The 21,215-nt window shown below is 57.5% G+C and overlaps 1 protein-coding gene across 1 annotated transcript; it reads left to right on the forward strand.

Annotated features, from left to right (window-relative positions):
• Positions 1 to 14,955: 14,955 nt before the first annotated feature.
• Positions 14,956 to 16,761, forward strand: LOC139053941 (DNA translocase FtsK 1-like). Its single transcript, XM_070530570.1, has one exon. It carries the CDS (start codon positions 14,956 to 14,958, stop codon positions 16,759 to 16,761), a length of 1,806 nt encoding a protein of 601 aa, XP_070386671.1.
• The last annotated feature ends 4,454 nt before the right edge of the window (positions 16,762 to 21,215 follow it).

The following is a 21,215-nucleotide window of genomic DNA, read 5'->3' on the forward strand; positions in this document are numbered from 1 at the left end:
ACGAAGGGCCACGGTCCCAGGCCTGTAGCGATGCGGTTTCTTAACCCCTCCTGTGGCAGGTGCACTCTTGCGAGCAGCCTTGGTAGCAAGCTGCTTACGCGGAGCCTTCCCACCGGTGCTCTTACGGGCGGTTTGCTTGGTCCTGGCCATGGCGAACGGAGCGAGCGTCCGAAGTCGTCGACTGCCGGAGTGAAAATGACCCCTGCGCCGCGCGCGTCGTGCTTCGCCGCACTACTCTTCTCCTCTCCAAGTCACCCGCCGATTGGCCAGCGCCAGCGCAGCCGTCTCGGGCGGTGCGCACGCCGCCGCCGTTCGCCAGGATGCTGGAGGAGGCACGTTTTCGCGCGGCCGCCCTGTTCGCGGCTAAGGAAAGCACATTCGCAGGCGGTTTAATTGAGTTTAAACACGACAGCATGCCGCGCTGTTCTCTTCCGTTTCAGCCAACACCACAATCTCGCTTATACCGCCGCGCGTCGCGAATTGCCAGTGCCGAGTGTGAGACCACACCACTGATCTCGACAGTGGGTTAGCGCTCCACGCCCAACGCCATCGGAGCTGTTATCGCGATCTCCGCGCGACGGAGATGGGTGGCAGGTTTAGGGTACATTACTGCTTGTCCACTGCCTTGATTTGATCATGCTGATGCTCGTTTCACGAACTACAAGTGCGCGCCACGGTGCCTTCTCGAGGGGCAACAACGTCGTGTTTTGGCCGCACTCGGAGGCAAACCGTCTCGCATGTGCAGACACTCCAGTACCGCACTTTGCCGTCCACGCATAGAAGAACGCATGCGCCTCGCAAGATTAACGACAAACTCACGTACGGACTACCAGCACCACTTGAGAGTTGCAGGGAAAACGATGTACTTCCGCTCTAAGAGCGAATTTGGAATACAATATTGACAGGTGTTGAACGCGCGTTAGGAGACATGGGCAACTAATTGGGGCCTCAAAACTATGGACAGGCAAGCGGTACTTCCGTGTGTATGAAGGGTCCTTAAACAATATGTCAAGGTAGCATCAACCAACGCTTCGCAGGCGCGATCCCAAGCGCGGCTTCCCCGTGCCACGCATTCGGCACACAGTTTTCGCACTTGCAAGGGACACCCATGTTTTGACAAACACTCATGAAACGCAACACTTTGCTCTATACAGTGCCTACATTTCGTCAGCTAGCTTTTTCGATTTCATTCACGCACGCAACTTCGCCACAGGATCGACGGCGTTGTTGTCATCTTATAGCGAAGCTCCAGCTCGGCAGCCGCCGGGAGAAATGTATTTCCTCGCCAACTAATGCACCGAATTTGGTGCGCCTAATTGCGTGTAAACGAAGATGTTCAAAGGCCGCGCCTGCAACAGTGCAATTTTCAACTGATGCCGAGCTCTGCCTCTTTCTTAATATTCTTTTTTTTTTTATTTTCTCAGTGAGTGTGGAAAACTGTGAAATGGAAGAGAGAAAAAACAGTTCCACTGTGCGCTTGAAGGCTCCGTCACACAGCGATGGAACTGGATTTGGAAATTCTGTTAATTGCACAAGGCGATATGTATAAAGGGAACACAATTTACACGCCTCGATGAGATATACCAGTCATGTGTGAGTATGGCTTTTACAATACCTTCGTAGACGTTACAGGCGTTTTCGGTGGGATAAAAATTTTTAGACAAAACTTCCGTGAGTAGTTGTGTGCAGCTCACACGATCGCGGTACCGCTTTGTATTGTTGAGATATGAAACTTTGTACCTCTTAACCTGCCAGTACTCGAGCATTATGGAAGGAAAAAAAAAAAGAAAAAAGGAACGTCACAGCACCACCAGACATTTCTTTCTCACATGCAACAAGAACCTTGTTTACATGGCTGCAGTAGTTCTCTCATGACAACCCGTTGTTGTCATGAGAGGCGTACACATCACTGTGTACGCCTTGCTTGGTCCTCGGCTATGCCCTTTGCACGCACATGCCAGTGACTTCGCAGTAGTAATCCAAACATAGACAAGCGAAAAGAAATAAACCAATGGTGCCACGCTTCTTCAAAGCAAGGGGCCCGTACATTTTCTCTGACTGTTCCTTCCCCATTTGTTGACTTGTTTGGCCATCACCTCACGTTGCTATTTCCCGGCGGCTTCGTGGGACAAATGTAAAATAATAGGCGCGAGCTTGGCTTTCATTAAGCGCAACACGAATGCGAAATCCGTGCAATGACGACGGCCGGCGTGTGTCAGTTTCTCTTACCTTCGCGTGCCAATACATGTGCCACGAGTGAGGGAGCCGGTTCGAATTCGGAATCTTTCTGTACAGCAGCTTGCACATACACGAAATTCCAGGGATGCAGCGGCAAGAGGTAGTCTTGTGCACTTTGGCGCGTCCATGCCATTACGCAACCGCCTTACAGCGCGTAATACGCCGGACATAAGCTGCCACAAGGACAAATGTTCGTATGTAGGACAGGCGGCTCCCTCTGGCGGCGAAGAGTTCGACAAATACGTGATGCACCGCTCAAATCGCCCATCCCTCTCTCTCTTTTTCCCCAGCTCGCGCGGCGTGTGGCATGCACGGATACGTCGCTCGAAAAAGTTTTGTTTTCTTTAAATACAGCGCATGTCCAGCGCCCGCTTCCTGACCGATCTAAGTATATGGCGCGAACAAGGGTCGCCCAGCATCACCTACACGCACGCATGACGAAAGAGCCAGTCGTATAGAAATAACGAGAGAAAGTGAGTCTGCACTGTGCAAGCATATTTCTGTCTCAGTAAGCACACTTCGCCGCTCTGCTCCTCTATTTTATTTTCCGCTTGTTCTGGTCAACTAAGGAGTGCATTGGCTTGCAAGAAGAGCCACGTAGGCATCGAACCAACTGCTTATCACCTATAGCGCGCTAATAAGAAATCCCACTGTGACCCTGTACACAAGTATCACAAACAACAGCATCAATGAAAACAGCACGCGCCTCGGTGTCCACCGCGCGCACCCTCGTCCGTTTGAATACAACGCAGTGAGCTCGGTTCTAGCGAAAGTTAACTAGCTAATCTCACCTTAGCATTCATTTGCGTCGCTCAAAAGAGTTACACAATTGTGAATCGCACGGTGGTGGCTTGCAACAACCGCAGGCTAGACGAGGGACACGACGGGCGCTCAGCTCGTAGGGCAAGAGGACTGGCTCGTTATTCTTTCTCCGACGCACACACGCAAACCAACGAAGCCATGCGAATTGAGCTAAGACACAGTAGGCTCAATCATTTAACGCTTGCACTGGAAAGAACAAATAAACGCTGCCTGTAGAAAACTCGCTTTCAGCTGTTACACACTGGCCCGTGCCCGGCAATATTTTCCTCGTGCTTTGCTTTGTTGCGTACCCACATGAGCTATCTTTGTCAAATATAAAACTTACCTAACTGAAATGCGCCCGCTGCCGCGCGGCTCGTACTCTTCTCCAAGGAGTAGAGGAAGCGAGCCACTTCAAAGCGACAAAATGCGCATCGACGAGCTTATGATTACCTCTTGCTTTTAATCATCATTCCACTCTGGTTGCCTCTACCAGGGTCCAACCAAAGGCGACAACTGAGCTGCACGAACGACCGCCACGTCGCAACTCGGACAGACTGACGGCGACTGAAATGGGAGCAACACAGCACACAGTGGCGAGCGCAAATGCAATCGAGCAAAGCTCGCCTTGCGAGGGCGAAAAGCAATGCTACCACGCCTTGCAAATACATGCGGTTGCGCTCGCTCACCTGACCCAAGTTCACCGCGCGTCTCGTGCGGCCGAATGCGAGATAATGGCATGCAAAAGAGGGCTAACGGAGCAGGAGATCGCAAATCCTGCGCGTCACTGCCGAAGCACCAGGTGGGTAGCCCTGAAGAGGGCTGTTGGGTTCTTCAGAGGAGCTGATGCGCTGCTTGCAGACGACGGCGCGCACGCGTGCTGCTTAGCCTCCGAAACCGTAGAGGGTGCGGCCCTGACGCTTGAGGGCATACACCACGTCCATGGCGGTCACGGTCTTGCGCTTGGCGTGCTCAGTGTAGGTGACGGCGTCCCGGATCACGTTCTCGAGGAACACCTTGAGCACACCGCGTGTCTCCTCGTAGATCAGGCCAGAGATACGCTTGACACCACCACGGCGAGCGAGGCGACGGATGGCAGGCTTGGTGATGCCTTGGATGTTGTCACGCAACACCTTACGATGACGCTTCGCGCCACCCTTGCCGAGCCCCTTGCCGCCCTTGCCACGTCCAGACATCTCGGCTGTTGCTGCTGCTTCGAAGCGAGTCAGGAGAGCGAATGCCGAGTCCCTGCGCCGCGACCGAGCGAGGAAGCCGCGCCGCAAAAAAGAGGGCGAGGAGGCGAAACGCGCGCCGATTGGCTCACGGGCAGCGCGGCCTCTCTTCGCGAGTGAGTCGCGGGTGGCTGCACTGAGCCCTTCTTAGGCCACGCACTGAGTTCGAGACAAGTGGCTTCGTAACACAATCGCGGAGCTTACTTTTTTTTTTTTTTTTTCTCATGTTGTTTCTCTTTGGCACCTCTGACTGCTGATGTTCAACCCGCCTCACTTCTTCTTTTGCTCGACGCGCCAAGAGAAAAAAAAAAAATAAATAAATGAACGTGTCAACAACGTTATTGTCCTATGCTGCACGCACTCACTGCTCGTGTCGCGCCCCAGGAACAAGTTTATTGTGTTCTCGTAATTATGATTACTCGTTCTGTTCACCGGTAGCTCGGATACGCTTGCAAGTGCACTCTGGTCATTGCCGCAAAGCACACCGTGCGCACAACTTCAAACTCAGCCACGCCAACATCGTTCCCTTGATCACTAGTCGCAAAACAGGGCGCGTTCATGCTCTCTTCGCCTCAGGCGTTTCAAATTTCGCACGCCGGCACCGCTCACTGGTGCCTACACGACCGTCAAATTTCGTCGCGATAGCTTACGTAGCCTCGCAGATAACGTCACCGAAACCAGCGTAAGACGCGCGCGCGAGCCCAATTCAGCATTCTAGGGGACGGAAGAGAGAGAGGGCATTGTTGACGGCGCTCCGACCTCCTCCCTCTCCCGTCGCCCCGTACGAAGGCAGCTATACGCAGGGCGCGCGCGAAACCGCTAGCTATGTAAGTGTGCGGAGAGCTTACATTTGTAATAATTCACTTTATACTCTGTTTTCTTCACTACCCTTTCTTATCCTTTCCCCTCACCCGTACAGCGCCGTGAAGGTGCCCTCGCACGAGAGGCAGTAACAGCGCTGTACTTATCTCTTCCTTTTCCCCCTTTTAAAGCCACTCACACATACATTTGTAATAACAGTGTAAAATATCCCTTACGCACTGCTGCTTCGTGAACGTGCTAACCCATTTCCGCTCGCCAGCCACTGCTACAGCGATGCGGCACTGGCATGGCGCGGCTCTGAATTTCAGTCCGGAGCACTGCTGCCTACGTGCGGGCGGCCGCCGAGAGGGCATTCTAGCAGCCATGAAGGCACACCTCAGGACCCGCTTTTAAAAGCGCGTCGAAACAAGAGAAGACATAAAGCGTGAAAAAAACAAAAGAGGGATGAGGGCTGCCTGCTTTTAAAAGTTACGCTACACCAGAATTAAGTAAATGTGCAGCAACGACCGCCTCATCGTCCTAGGTGTGTGAAACACGCGCCGTGGTAATTAGTGCAGGCGAACGTGGCCGCTCGCGCAGAGTCGCCTCACGCGCCCCATCCCATACTTGCTTTGTGCGTGTTGTTGTGCTGAGCCCATGGCTTCCTGTGCGGCTCTGCTACAAAAGTTGTAGCACACGCGCTGTCCGACAGCGCGCGCCGCGTGTTTGTAAACAAGAAGTAGTAGTAAGTGACGTTGAACTGGTAAAAGAAGAGAAGAGTGCAGTACCGCAACAGTCTCTCGCTTAGGAGGTCACCTCAACAGTACTGCACGGGGGAGGGTAAGGCGAATAAAGGAGTGAAGAGAAACAAATACGGGAGAGGACGAGCGTAAGGCCGTGAAGAAAAGAAGCGTGAAACGGCGCCGATGGCCGCGTGGTAAGGTTCGACGACTCAAAGAAATCAATGAGAGCTGGGAAGGCTCTTTTGAGTAAACCCGCAAGACCCCTAGGAAACAGAAAGTCCTCGGGACGGGCTATGGGGAGTCCTGGGCGTCGATTAGGATTTCACGAGCTGAGATATATGCGGCGCAGTCGAGAAGTACGTGTGCGAGAGTTTCATCAACGCCAGCAGTGCAGTTCTGGCAAACGGAACTGAATGGCGAGACATCCGCTGCGCTGTGTTGAAGCAGCCAATGCGGAGTAAAATGGCCCTATCGGCGCGTGAGAGTCCCTTTTTGTGTGTGTGTTGTTGTGCTGAGCGCATGGCGTTCTGTGCGTTTCTGCTACAAATCTTTCAGCGCACGCGCTGTCACAACGAGAACGCAAACAGCGCGCGCCTGGCGTTTGCAAACGAGGAAGCGTCAAACAGAGGGAACGGACGGAATTGTCGAGATTCTCGCTACATCCCAATGCCAATGCAGACACCTTGGGTGGCTCTGAGAAGAGCCGTTGGGTGTTGGCTGCGCGGACGAGCGCTCGGTCGCCTACTTGGAGCTGGTGTACTTGGTGACGGCTTTGGTGCCCTCGGACACGGCGTGTTTGGCCAGCTCACCGGGCAACAGCAGACGCACGGCCGTCTGGATCTCCCGGCTCGTGATGGTCGAGCGCTTGTTGTAGTGAGCCAGACGGGACGACTCCGCGGCGATACGCTCGAAGATGTCGTTCACGAAGCTGTTCATGATAGACATGGCCTTGCTGGAGACTCCAGTGTCCGGGTGCACCTGCTTCAGCACCTTGTAGATATAGATGGAGAAGCTCTCCTTCCTGCGGCGCTTCTTCTTCTTCTTGTCGGTGGCGCGCACGTTCTTCTGCGCCTTGCCGGCCTTCTTCACGGCCTTACCGCTGGGCTGGGGAGGCATCGCGGCAGTGTCAGTAGCCGAACAAACGAGATCGGAATACGCGCGACCGGTCGCGTGCGCCGCGCTTTTATGGCGGGAGGGTGGTGTTGACGGGACCTCGCATTGCCGCGCTCGCCATTGGTCCGCGCGGCTTCTCTCCCTCTCCCTCGTGCTCGCTCGCGCTTTCCTTTGGGACCGGCGGCGGCGAGAGCGGCGAAGGCGCTACGAGCACGGCTCAAATCGCTCACCGATCGCGACTGTGCAAGTCGTTGTTTCGTCCTCAGTCTCAGCAACAGCACCAGCATGTCCGGACGCGGCAAAGGCGGCAAGGCGAAGGGCAAGAGCAAGACGCGTTCCAGCCGCGCGGGTCTCCAGTTCCCCGTGGGCCGTATCCACCGTCTCCTGCGCAAGGGAAACTACGCCGAGCGCGTCGGAGCGGGCGCTCCCGTCTACCTCGCGGCCGTCCTCGAGTACCTGGCTGCCGAAGTGCTCGAGCTCGCTGGCAACGCGGCTCGTGACAACAAGAAGACCAGGATCATCCCCCGCCACCTGCAGCTCGCCATCCGCAACGACGAGGAGCTGAACAAGCTGCTCTCCGGCGTGACGATCGCGCAGGGCGGCGTCTTGCCCAACATCCAAGCTGTGCTTCTCCCAAAGAAGACCGAGAAGAAGGCGTAAGCGAGCTCCCAGCCGCCGGACTACAGTCGCGCTCGTCGCACAACCCAACGGTCCTTGTCAGGACCACCGAAATGCGTGTGACGGCAGGGTTTTGCTTGGCAATCCCGTTCTCTGCGCCCGTTTCCCTCTGTTTGAATTATCGCAACCGTGCCCACTCTTGAACTGACGCTGCTGCTGCTGCTAGCTAGCTGGCATGTCAGTGCACGAATGTAGATAGAAAGCGAGCTTCAGGGTGTCCGGGGGCGCACAGGCACGAGCCTCACTGCAATTCGCGTAGTGGACTGTGATATGGGCCCTTAAAAACAAACAACAAATGGGCCATATCCGCAACCAGCATGCACTTACTTATGAGCCAGGCAGGTATGCATGAGGAACGTGAACAAACGCACGCATGGCATTCCAATACACGAAAGCTTGCACGCAACATCGGCCGCGTTAATTTCGTTTTGGGGCGCGGCTTCTTCGCATGAATGCGCGAACCGTTTCGCAACGAACGCGCATTTTGTTTCTTTTTTTTATTTTCCTCTCTCTTCTTGTTCGTGCTCGAGCGCGCGCAATACTTACCATATGCATACCAAACGAGGCAACACCTCGCACCGGCAGCCCACCACAGACACACACGCACAAATATTAATAATAAAAAAACAACAACAGAACAGACAGACCGAGAGGGTACGGTTGGAGTACGTGGTCTCGCGTGCTCCCGTGGCCGAAGCAAACATGTAGGTGGTCCTGAGAAGGACCGTTTTGTGTTGCTTGCCTGACCGACCGAGGCTGCGGCGCAGACAGCGGCCGAACTTAGGCGCGCTCGCCACGGATGCGCCGGGCCAGCTGGATGTCCTTCGGCATGATGGTAACGCGCTTGGCGTGGATGGCGCACAGGTTGGTGTCCTCGAAGAGACCGACCAGGTAGGCCTCGCTGGCCTCCTGAAGGGCCATCACAGCCGAACTCTGGAATCGGAGGTCGGTCTTGAAATCCTGAGCGATTTCCCTCACCAAGCGCTGAACGGCAGCTTGCGGATGAGAAGTTCGGTCGACTTCTGGTAGCGGCGAATTTCACGAAGGGCCACGGTCCCAGGCCTGTAGCGATGCGGTTTCTTAACCCCTCCTGTGGCAGGTGCACTCTTGCGAGCAGCCTTGGTAGCAAGCTGCTTACGCGGAGCCTTCCCACCGGTGCTCTTACGGGCGGTTTGCTTGGTCCTGGCCATGGCGAACGGAGCGAGCGTCCGAAGTCGTCGACTGCCGGAGTGAAAATGACCCCTGCGCCGCGCGCGTCGTGCTTCGCCGCACTACTCTTCTCCTCTCCAAGTCACCCGCCGATTGGCCAGCGCCAGCGCAGCCGTCTCGGGCGGTGCGCACGCCGCCGCCGTTCGCCAGGATGCTGGAGGAGGCACGTTTTCGCGCGGCCGCCCTGTTCGCGGCTAAGGAAAGCACATTCGCAGGCGGTTTAATTGAGTTTAAACACGACAGCATGCCGCGCTGTTCTCTTCCGTTTCAGCCAACACCACAATCTCGCTTATACCGCCGCGCGTCGCGAATTGCCAGTGCCGAGTGTGAGACCACACCACTGATCTCGACAGTGGTTAGCGCTCCACGCCCAACGCCATCGGAGCTGTTATCGCGATCTCCGCGCGACGGAGATGGGTGGCAGGTTTAGGGTACATTACTGCTTGTCCACTGCCTTGATTTGATCATGCTGATGCTCGTTTCACGAACTACAAGTGCGCGCCACGGTGCCTTCTCGAGGGGCAACAACGTCGTGTTTTGGCCGCACTCGGAGGCAAACCGTCTCGCATGTGCAGACACTCCAGTACCGCACTTTGCCGTCCACGCATAGAAGAACGCATGCGCCTCGCAAGATTAACGACAAACTCACGTACGGACTACCAGCACCACTTGAGAGTTGCAGGGAAAACGATGTACTTCCGCTCTAAGAGCGAATTTGGAATACAATATTGACAGGTGTTGAACGCGCGTTAGGAGACATGGGCAACTAATTGGGGCCTCAAAACTATGGACAGGCAAGCGGTACTTCCGTGTGTATGAAGGGTCCTTAAACAATATGTCAAGGTAGCATCAACCAACGCTTCGCAGGCGCGATCCCAAGCGCGGCTTCCCCGTGCCACGCATTCGGCACACAGTTTTCGCACTTGCAAGGGACACCCATGTTTTGACAAACACTCATGAAACGCAACACTTTGCTCTATACAGTGCCTACATTTCGTCAGCTAGCTTTTTCGATTTCATTCACGCACGCAACTTCGCCACAGGATCGACGGCGTTGTTGTCATCTTATAGCGAAGCTCCAGCTCGGCAGCCGCCGGGAGAAATGTATTTCCTCGCCAACTAATGCACCGAATTTGGTGCGCCTAATTGCGTGTAAACGAAGATGTTCAAAGGCCGCGCCTGCAACAGTGCAATTTTCAACTGATGCCGAGCTCTGCCTCTTTCTTAATATTCTTTTTTTTTTATTTTCTCAGTGAGTGTGGAAAACTGTGAAATGGAAGAGAGAAAAAACAGTTCCACTGTGCGCTTGAAGGCTCCGTCACACAGCGATGGAACTGGATTTGGAAATTCTGTTAATTGCACAAGGCGATATGTATAAAGGGAACACAATTTACACGCCTCGATGAGATATACCAGTCATGTGTGAGTATGGCTTTTACAATACCTTCGTAGACGTTACAGGCGTTTTCGGTGGGATAAAAATTTTTAGACAAAACTTCCGTGAGTAGTTGTGTGCAGCTCACACGATCGCGGTACCGCTTTGTATTGTTGAGATATGAAACTTTGTACCTCTTAACCTGCCAGTACTCGAGCATTATGGAAGGAAAAAAAAAAAGAAAAAAGGAACGTCACAGCACCACCAGACATTTCTTTCTCACATGCAACAAGAACCTTGTTTACATGGCTGCAGTAGTTCTCTCATGACAACCCGTTGTTGTCATGAGAGGCGTACACATCACTGTGTACGCCTTGCTTGGTCCTCGGCTATGCCCTTTGCACGCACATGCCAGTGACTTCGCAGTAGTAATCCAAACATAGACAAGCGAAAAGAAATAAACCAATGGTGCCACGCTTCTTCAAAGCAAGGGGCCCGTACATTTTCTCTGACTGTTCCTTCCCCATTTGTTGACTTGTTTGGCCATCACCTCACGTTGCTATTTCCCGGCGGCTTCGTGGGACAAATGTAAAATAATAGGCGCGAGCTTGGCTTTCATTAAGCGCAACACGAATGCGAAATCCGTGCAATGACGACGGCCGGCGTGTGTCAGTTTCTCTTACCTTCGCGTGCCAATACATGTGCCACGAGTGAGGGAGCCGGTTCGAATTCGGAATCTTTCTGTACAGCAGCTTGCACATACACGAAATTCCAGGGATGCAGCGGCAAGAGGTAGTCTTGTGCACTTTGGCGCGTCCATGCCATTACGCAACCGCCTTACAGCGCGTAATACGCCGGACATAAGCTGCCACAAGGACAAATGTTCGTATGTAGGACAGGCGGCTCCCTCTGGCGGCGAAGAGTTCGACAAATACGTGATGCACCGCTCAAATCGCCCATCCCTCTCTCTCTTTTTCCCCAGCTCGCGCGGCGTGTGGCATGCACGGATACGTCGCTCGAAAAAGTTTTGTTTTCTTTAAATACAGCGCATGTCCAGCGCCCGCTTCCTGACCGATCTAAGTATATGGCGCGAACAAGGGTCGCCCAGCATCACCTACACGCACGCATGACGAAAGAGCCAGTCGTATAGAAATAACGAGAGAAAGTGAGTCTGCACTGTGCAAGCATATTTCTGTCTCAGTAAGCACACTTCGCCGCTCTGCTCCTCTATTTTATTTTCCGCTTGTTCTGGTCAACTAAGGAGTGCATTGGCTTGCAAGAAGAGCCACGTAGGCATCGAACCAACTGCTTATCACCTATAGCGCGCTAATAAGAAATCCCACTGTGACCCTGTACACAAGTATCACAAACAACAGCATCAATGAAAACAGCACGCGCCTCGGTGTCCACCGCGCGCACCCTCGTCCGTTTGAATACAACGCAGTGAGCTCGGTTCTAGCGAAAGTTAACTAGCTAATCTCACCTTAGCATTCATTTGCGTCGCTCAAAAGAGTTACACAATTGTGAATCGCACGGTGGTGGCTTGCAACAACCGCAGGCTAGACGAGGGACACGACGGGCGCTCAGCTCGTAGGGCAAGAGGACTGGCTCGTTATTCTTTCTCCGACGCACACACGCAAACCAACGAAGCCATGCGAATTGAGCTAAGACACAGTAGGCTCAATCATTTAACGCTTGCACTGGAAAGAACAAATAAACGCTGCCTGTAGAAAACTCGCTTTCAGCTGTTACACACTGGCCCGTGCCCGGCAATATTTTCCTCGTGCTTTGCTTTGTTGCGTACCCACATGAGCTATCTTTGTCAAATATAAAACTTACCTAACTGAAATGCGCCCGCTGCCGCGCGGCTCGTACTCTTCTCCAAGGGAGTAGAGGAAGCGAGCCACTTCAAAGCGACAAAATGCGCATCGACGAGCTTATGATTACCTCTTGCTTTTAATCATCATTCCACTCTGGTTGCCTCTACCAGGGTCCAACCAAAGGCGACAACTGAGCTGCACGAACGACCGCCACGTCGCAACTCGGACAGACTGACGGCGACTGAAATGGGAGCAACACAGCACACAGTGGCGAGCGCAAATGCAATCGAGCAAAGCTCGCCTTGCGAGGGCGAAAAGCAATGCTACCACGCCTTGCAAATACATGCGGTTGCGCTCGCTCACCTGACCCAAGTTCACCGCGCGTCTCGTGCGGCCGAATGCGAGATAATGGCATGCAAAAGAGGGCTAACGGAGCAGGAGATCGCAAATCCTGCGCGTCACTGCCGAAGCACCAGGTGGGTAGCCCTGAAGAGGGCTGTTGGGTTCTTCAGAGGAGCTGATGCGCTGCTTGCAGACGACGGCGCGCACGCGTGCTGCTTAGCCTCCGAAACCGTAGAGGGTGCGGCCCTGACGCTTGAGGGCATACACCACGTCCATGGCGGTCACGGTCTTGCGCTTGGCGTGCTCAGTGTAGGTGACGGCGTCCCGGATCACGTTCTCGAGGAACACCTTGAGCACACCGCGTGTCTCCTCGTAGATCAGGCCAGAGATACGCTTGACACCACCACGGCGAGCGAGGCGACGGATGGCAGGCTTGGTGATGCCTTGGATGTTGTCACGCAACACCTTACGATGACGCTTCGCGCCACCCTTGCCGAGCCCCTTGCCGCCCTTGCCACGTCCAGACATCTCGGCTGTTGCTGCTGCTTCGAAGCGAGTCAGGAGAGCGAATGCCGAGTCCCTGCGCCGCGACCGAGCGAGGAAGCCGCGCCGCAAAAAAGAGGGCGAGGAGGCGAAACGCGCGCCGATTGGCTCACGGGCAGCGCGGCCTCTCTTCGCGAGTGAGTCGCGGGTGGCTGCACTGAGCCCTTCTTAGGCCACGCACTGAGTTCGAGACAAGTGGCTTCGTAACACAATCGCGGAGCTTACTTTTTTTTTTTTTTTTTCTCATGTTGTTTCTCTTTGGCACCTCTGACTGCTGATGTTCAACCCGCCTCACTTCTTCTTTTGCTCGACGCGCCAAGAGAAAAAAAAAAAATAAATAAATGAACGTGTCAACAACGTTATTGTCCTATGCTGCACGCACTCACTGCTCGTGTCGCGCCCCAGGAACAAGTTTATTGTGTTCTCGTAATTATGATTACTCGTTCTGTTCACCGGTAGCTCGGATACGCTTGCAAGTGCACTCTGGTCATTGCCGCAAAGCACACCGTGCGCACAACTTCAAACTCAGCCACGCCAACATCGTTCCCTTGATCACTAGTCGCAAAACAGGGCGCGTTCATGCTCTCTTCGCCTCAGGCGTTTCAAATTTCGCACGCCGGCACCGCTCACTGGTGCCTACACGACCGTCAAATTTCGTCGCGATAGCTTACGTAGCCTCGCAGATAACGTCACCGAAACCAGCGTAAGACGCGCGCGCGAGCCCAATTCAGCATTCTAGGGGACGGAAGAGAGAGAGGGCATTGTTGACGGCGCTCCGACCTCCTCCCTCTCCCGTCGCCCCGTACGAAGGCAGCTATACGCAGGGCGCGCGCGAAACCGCTAGCTATGTAAGTGTGCGGAGAGCTTACATTTGTAATAATTCACTTTTATACTCTGTTTTCTTCACTACCCTTTCTTATCCCTTTCCCCTCACCCGTACAGCGCCGTGAAGGTGCCCTCGCACGAGAGGCAGTAACAGCGCTGTACTTATCTCTTCCTTTTCCCCCTTTTAAAGCCACTCACACATACATTTGTAATAACAGTGTAAAATATCCCTTACGCACTGCTGCTTCGTGAACGTGCTAACCCATTTCCGCTCGCCAGCCACTGCTACAGCGATGCGGCACTGGCATGGCGCGGCTCTGAATTTCAGTCCGGAGCACTGCTGCCTACGTGCGGGCGGCCGCCGAGAGGGCATTCTAGCAGCCATGAAGGCACACCTCAGGACCCGCTTTTAAAAGCGCGTCGAAACAAGAGAAGACATAAAGCGTGAAAAAAACAAAAGAGGGATGAGGGCTGCCTGCTTTTAAAAGTTACGCTACACCAGAATTAAGTAAATGTGCAGCAACGACCGCCTCATCGTCCTAGGTGTGTGAAACACGCGCCGTGGTAATTAGTGCAGGCGAACGTGGCCGCTCGCGCAGAGTCGCCTCACGCGCCCCATCCCATACTTGCTTTGTGCGTGTTGTTGTGCTGAGCCCATGGCTTCCTGTGCGGCTCTGCTACAAAAGTTGTAGCACACGCGCTGTCCGACAGCGCGCGCCGCGTGTTTGTAAACAAGAAGTAGTAGTAAGTGACGTTGAACTGGTAAAAGAAGAGAAGAGTGCAGTACCGCAACAGTCTCTCGCTTAGGAGGTCACCTCAACAGTACTGCACGGGGGAGGGTAAGGCGAATAAAGGAGTGAAGAGAAACAAATACGGGAGAGGACGAGCGTAAGGCCGTGAAGAAAAGAAGCGTGAAACGGCGCCGATGGCCGCGTGGTAAGGTTCGACGACTCAAAGAAATCAATGAGAGCTGGGAAGGCTCTTTTGAGTAAACCCGCAAGACCCCTAGGAAACAGAAAGTCCTCGGGACGGGCTATGGGGAGTCCTGGGCGTCAGTTCCTTCTGCGCCTCGGACCTGTTCGAACGTCTCCGATCGAACTCACCAACCAACCTCCATGCCGCCCGTGTGCTGCACCTACGACCGCGCTTTCGAGCGTAGCCCTTTTTAGGGCTCCCAAGGGTGCACACGCAGTCGGAGGTACCTTCGTCCAGGGCTTCTTTCCACTGCACTGAGGATGTCCGTCTCCGACAACCCAGTGCAGGGGCCACGCGGCCCCACCTCAGCGCACTCGCCGGCGCTCAAACTGCTTCTTGCGGAAGCGAGACGGCAGTTTTGCGCCACCGCCGAGAACGAGGAGCAGCCTGTCGAGGCTGCAGCCCCATCCCCGAGGTTCCTACGCTCGGGAACCTGCAGGGACACTGCCCCAGTCGCAACACAGCGTCGTCGACGCGGCCGTGCTGCCCCGCACAACGACGACGACGGCGGAGACAACACCGGCAGCGAGAGCGACGACGACACCGCCAGCTCGCGCCGCTCTAGCAGCTGCCCGCCTTCCTGCTCCTACTCGTCAACCAGCGAGAGCAGCAGCGAGGACAGCCAGCTGACACTGGCCACGGACTCGGCGAGCAGCCGTTCCCCGTCACCCAGCGCCCAAGAAGAAAGGGTCGGCGCCCCCGCTACTGCTGAACCAACTGAGGAAGCCGTGCCTAATCGTACGCCGCACGAGCCCCCGGAACCGGAAGGCGCCCACGCCGAGACCGAGGCGAGCGCGCGCGCGGCGGAGAGCGATGCTCCCGAGAGCGTCTCCACGGCGCATGCGCCACCCTGCGACGTCACGGCGCACACGCAAGGCGATGCCCCGCCTCCACCCGCGGACCCTCTCCTCCCCGGCGCGAAGCAGCCGGGTAGGAAAAAAAACAGCCGGCGTAAGCGCCGGAACGTGCGGCCGGTGACCATCACCACCGTCGCTAAAACCGGCGTACGTTCAAGCGCCCCTCCTGCGGCACAAGACACCGCATCGACCAGTGAAGGACGACAAACCGTCCTTTACAGACCGCTCGGGAGGAAGGCCCATTTCCTTGCGGCATCACGCGATGCAATTGCCGCATTCCTGGCCGGTGTTTCGGGGACACATCGAGTCCGGCCGAACTTGCGACGGAACGTCGTGGCCGTCGACGCGCTGCCAGGCACGGACCTGTCTGCGCTGCTCGCCGTTCGGGTGATTTGCGACGTGCCCGTCAAGGCGAAGGCACTTATCGCCGACTCTTGCACGGGCACGCTCTTCAACGTGGACCCGGCGATCGATGGGCCTTCCATCCTTGAGGGTATCGAGAGCCGGGTGCCCGTACTCGCCGTCACCCGAAGCGGCGATGTCGCAACACTGCGATTCACAGGCAGAGACGTGCCGGAGGAGGTGCACCTGTTCAGGCAGCGCCGCATCGTGCGCCCGCAGCTACCGCGGCCGTTGCAGTGCGGTCGATGCGGCCTCTTCGGGCACGCCACAGCGACTTGCTCTCGCGACCCGCGCTGTCTCCAGTGCGCGGGGTCGCACGCGACGACCGCCTGTACCTCAAAGCGGACCCGATGCATCAACTGCCGAGGCCCGCACGAGTCGACAGAGCCACGCTGCCCCAACTGGCAGCTCGAGCGGCGGGTGGCGAGCATACTCGCGAGAACCGTTCCGCGCATCACGCGCAAACAAGCCCTGGTTCTCGCGAGGAGCAATGCCCCTGCCGCGCGGAATCAGCAGCCGGCCACCACCACAGCACAGCGCGCGCCCGAGCCACGATCATCGCCGTTGGTTCAGCCGGGCCGATCATTCCGTGACGTGCTGGCCGGCAACACAGCGCCGCAGCCAGCCGCCGAGAGCAGCTCTGCCCAGCCCCGCAGCACGACAACACCCGATGCACGTGACCTCGTCATAACGACGCTCGCGTCGGCATTGCGTGCACTTTTGGAATCGGTACCTGCCGACTCCCCAGCGCGCCACATGTGTGTGGCAGCACTGGAAATGCATGACGCCCTGATCCAGCATGGCTAGCACACCAGTGGGGCAACGGCCGCGCATTGTTCAATGGAATGTTCGTTCAATGCGCCGCCGACATCCAGAGCTGGCGGATGGGGCTCTTTCGGACGGATGCGACGTGCTTGCTTTGCAAGAAACCCACGTCCGCCCGGGAGAGCTCAATCTGCCGGGCTTCGTCAGCTACCACAGTGCTGCTGGCTGCGAACAGGCGTCATGCACGGCCATTCCGTGTACCGATTCCACTCATCCGGCTGGGCGATCTCGCGCGTCACTTTACGTACGCGCTGGGCTCCCTCAAGCCGTGGTGAGTGTGGACGATTTGCCGTGCACGGGCGTCGAGTGCGTGGCGGTGACCGTGCGAATCGGAACAACCGACACGTGCGTCGCGAGTGTTTACGCGTGCTGCGGCGGCCGCTGGGACAAGGAGGTGGTCGTCCGGCTGTCACAGCGTGTGCGCGGAGACCTTGTGATGTGCGGTGACTTCAACTCGCACAACACTGCGTGGGGTTCGCGCCACACCGACAGCAGTGGCCGGGACCTACTTGACGCCATCCAGCAGGCGGGTCTGCTGATAGCCAACACAGGCGTTATCACCTTCGCCCGTCGTGGCTGCGAGGGAAGTGTGTTGGATCTCTCGCTAGTGTCGGAACGCTGCCATTACATCTGGCGCCGCAGCCCCGACATGCGAGGGTCCGACCACTACCCCATCCACCTCGAGCCCCGCCGTGCCGCCCACCTGCCGACGCGTGCGTACAGTGTTGTGAATTGGCCGCGATTCCGGGAACTGTGTGCTACTGTGCCAGTCTCGGAGGGCGGCATGTTTTTTCAACACATCGCGCAGTGCGCGCGTGCCGCGTCGACTCGCTGTGTCGTGCCGGCCGGGACGCCCGTTCCTGACATCAAACAGCTGAACCTCCGCGCTGCGCGTCGCAGAGCCGAGAGGCTAGCGCTGCGCTCGGGCCAGCGCGAGCATTGGACTGTGTACAACCGGCTGGATGCGGTATGCCGTCGCCACGCGAAGCAGCGCCGCAACGCCAGCTGGTCCAGCCTCTGCTCGTCGCTGGAACGGGCGAGCGTGCGATCGAGCCCGTGGCGAATCCTGGGGGCGATCCTGCGGCCCCGCCTTCCACGCTGCCCCGCCCTCTCCATCGCCGTGGCGCGCGGCATCACGAACGGTCGGCTGGCCGAGCTCCTCGCTGAGACGTTCTGCCCGCCGCCCACCGTCCGTCCACCAGCGCCGCACGTGCTGCAGCCGCAACCGCACCCAAGGCGCGAGCTGCTTGCCCCGGAGCGCTACTTCCCATCGGCCGGGATCCTCGAGGACATCAGGGCGCTGTGCGAGGCTGACTTCACTATCGGTGAGCTTCGCACAGTGCTCACATCGAGGAAGCGCCGCTCAGCACCAGGTTCCGATGGCGTCACATATCAGATGCTTAGGAACCTGGATGGTGACCAGCTCCTGCTTCTGCTTGACGCATACAACCACGTCTGGCGGACCGGCAGCATCCCGGACGAGTGGAACGAGGCGGTGGTCGTCCCGCTGCTCAAGGCTGGCAAGGCAGCCAGCAATCCTGCCTCGTACCGGCCCGTTTCGCTCACCTCCGCTGCTGGCAAGGTGCTCGAGGCCATGGCGCTGCGGCGGCTCGAGTGGATCACGGCGGCGCTCGACACCTTTGCGGCGGAGCAGAGCGGCTTCCGGCGACTCCGGGCCACAGCAGACTGCCTTGCCGACGTGATCGCCACGCTGGAGACAGCGAAGCGTCGAGGCGAGGCAGGCTACCTCGTTCTCCTCGACGTCGAGAGCGCCTTCGACCGCCTGCCGCACGCCACCATCATGGACGCTCTCGATGCGCTCGGGGTGTGCGGACGAATGCGGGGCTACATTGCAGCATTCCTTGGCGGCCGGACGATGCGGGTGCGCGTTGGGGGAGCGCTCAGTCGGCCGCGTGCGGTTGTGACAGGAGTGCCGCAGGGCAGCGTGCTTAGCCCATTCCTGTTCAACCTCGCGCTGGCACGCATCCCCGACTACATTCCCCAGTTCCCGGCGCACGAGGTTCGTGTCGCAGTGTACGCGGACGACATCGCGTTGTTCGCGATCGGCCCCACCAGCGTCGGCTATGCGGTGCGTGCTTGTGTGCAGCGCGCGCTGGACGGGGTCGATGCTTACATCAGCGGCATCGGCCTCACCCTCTCGGCAGCCAAGACCAAGGCGCTCATCGTGCACCCAAAGTACGATGGGCAGTACCGCACGCCGCGCTTCACCCTCCATGGAGTGCTACTTCCGTGGGAGAAGCGGGTTCGCTACCTTGGCCTTGTCATCGACCGACGGCTGAACTGGTGTGCTGCAGTAGCTGCCCTGCGGAAAGGTGCCGCGCAGGTGGCGGGCGCTGCGCGATCCCTGCTCGCTCGTGGCCAGGGCTGCTCGCCGTCTCTCGCACTACGCCTCTACAATTCCGTGGCCTCAGCGCGGATCTTGTACGCTCTACCGCTGGCGGACCTGCAGCCAACGCAATGGAAGGTGATGGACGCGGATCACCGAGCCGTCATCCGCCAGTTCCTGTGCCTCCCGCGATCTTCACAGAGCGGCGCCACTCTCGCCGAGGCGGGGGAGACACCCATCTCTCTCCGTGCCGAGGGGCGCGCCCTCAACCACGTGGAGCGCCTACATCGCTCGCGGCACGGCCAGCAGCTGATCGGCCGGCTGCACTCTCTCCCGAGCTCCGGCATGGGTCGCCGCGCCGCCCAGTTCGCCAGCCTGGTACGGGGTGGCGCCACGTGTGCGTGGCTTGCTCCGCCCCCGCATCGAGAGCGTCGTCTGCTCGTCCGCACGACCATCCCTGGCGTTCGAGGCAAGCGCAATACAGCGCTCTGCGCCTTGCAACAAGAGACGGCTGCAGCCATCAGCGAGCAGCTGGCCGGCCGGGTGCTCGTCTTCACCGACGGCTCCGTCTTGCGGGACGGTGCTGCTGCTGCCGCGTGCGTAGCTCCTGAGATCCCCGCGCACAGTCAGTGCCGCGTTTTGAACGCGGTCTCATCTACGCACGCGGAGCTGGCGGCCATCGACTTGGCGGCCGAGCTCATTTACCAGCGGCGCATCCCTGCGGCGGCCATCCTGACGGACTCCCGTGCGGCACTACACATGCTGTCCAGAGCCGACCAGGGACCCCCGCTGATTCAGCGCCTCCTACACAAGATGCGTGGCGTTTGCGAGCAGGGATGCGACCTCGTTCTGCAGTGGGTGCCTGCCCACATCGGCATACACGGGAACGAGGAAGCGGACCGGCTCGCGAAGGCCGCACACACTGCGCCAGTGCCCCGGTCGCTCGTGGTGACTCCTTTTGACGTCGCCCGCCACACCGTGGCCATCATGCTACGAGCGAGACACCCGGACGCCCGCGTCGCCAGTGGCAAGCCGCCAAAGTTGCTGCCACGTACGGGCCTTCACCGACGAGACCGGGCGCTGCTGCTTCGCCTCCGCATCGGCTGCTACCGCACCGCGGCAAGGACACACCGCATCCAAGGTACGGGGAGCCCTCTTTGCCTCAAGTGCGCCGATGTGGAGGACTTGGAGCACGTGCTGTTACGGTGCCCTGCGTACTCTGCTCAGCGCGACGCGCTCACGAGCGCTTACCGCCGCCTCGGACTGCCGTGCGACAACACCGAGGCGCTCCTGTTCCCGGTGGCGCACTCGTCGTTGACCGGACGCGCCTTCGTGGCGCTGCTTGAATTTTTGGACGGTGCCGATCTGTACGAGCGGCTGTAGCCGCCGCGCCTTCCTGACGTACCCTTACCGCTGGGCTATCTATCACTCTTTACTCTATTTTTCTCTACTCTTTTTGTCCCTTTCCCCTCAGACTCAAAGAAATCAATGAGAGCTGGGAAGGCTCTTTTGAGTAAACCCGCAAGACCCCTAGGAAACAGAAAGTCCTCGGGACGGGCTATGGGGAGTCCTGGGCGTCGATTAGGATTTCACGAGCTGAGATATATGCGGCGCAGTCGAGAAGTACGTGTGCGAGAGTTTCATCAACGCCAGCAGTGCAGTTCTGGCAAACGGAACTGAATGGCGAGACATCCGCTGCGCTGTGTTGAAGCAGCCAATGCGGAGTAAAATGGCCCTATCGGCGCGTGAGAGTCCCTTTTTGTACCGTTGTCAGATGGGAGGAGGACTTGGCACCTTTGAAGGCACCGCGTCCATGAGCATACATATCTCATCAACCCATCATCATCCGATACGTCGACCCCGGTACTCCCCCACAACCCGGGTTGACTGGGTGGGGGGACTTGGTTCGGGCCAACGGTCCTTCCCGGACAAGGGGGCTGTTGTGGTGCAGCAACACAAGGTTACCGCACGCAACACACAAACAGCCATGCTGGTCGTACAGGACTCGAGCCTGACTGACCTTCGGACTGCCTCGGCGCAAAAGAGGCCAAGGCATACAACCATGCAGAGCACCAAAGCCGTCCGCGGA

The sequence above is a fragment of the Dermacentor albipictus genome, unplaced genomic scaffold (genome assembly GCF_038994185.2).
Source record: "Dermacentor albipictus isolate Rhodes 1998 colony unplaced genomic scaffold, USDA_Dalb.pri_finalv2 scaffold_386, whole genome shotgun sequence".
Taxonomy (NCBI): Eukaryota; Metazoa; Arthropoda; class Arachnida; order Ixodida; family Ixodidae; genus Dermacentor; species Dermacentor albipictus.

What these genes read in the sequence shown, in the direction of transcription:
- LOC139053941 (XM_070530570.1), top strand. Translation starts at nt 14,956, where the DNA reads ATGTCCGTCTCCGACAACCCAGTGCAGGGGCCACGCGGCCCCACCTCA.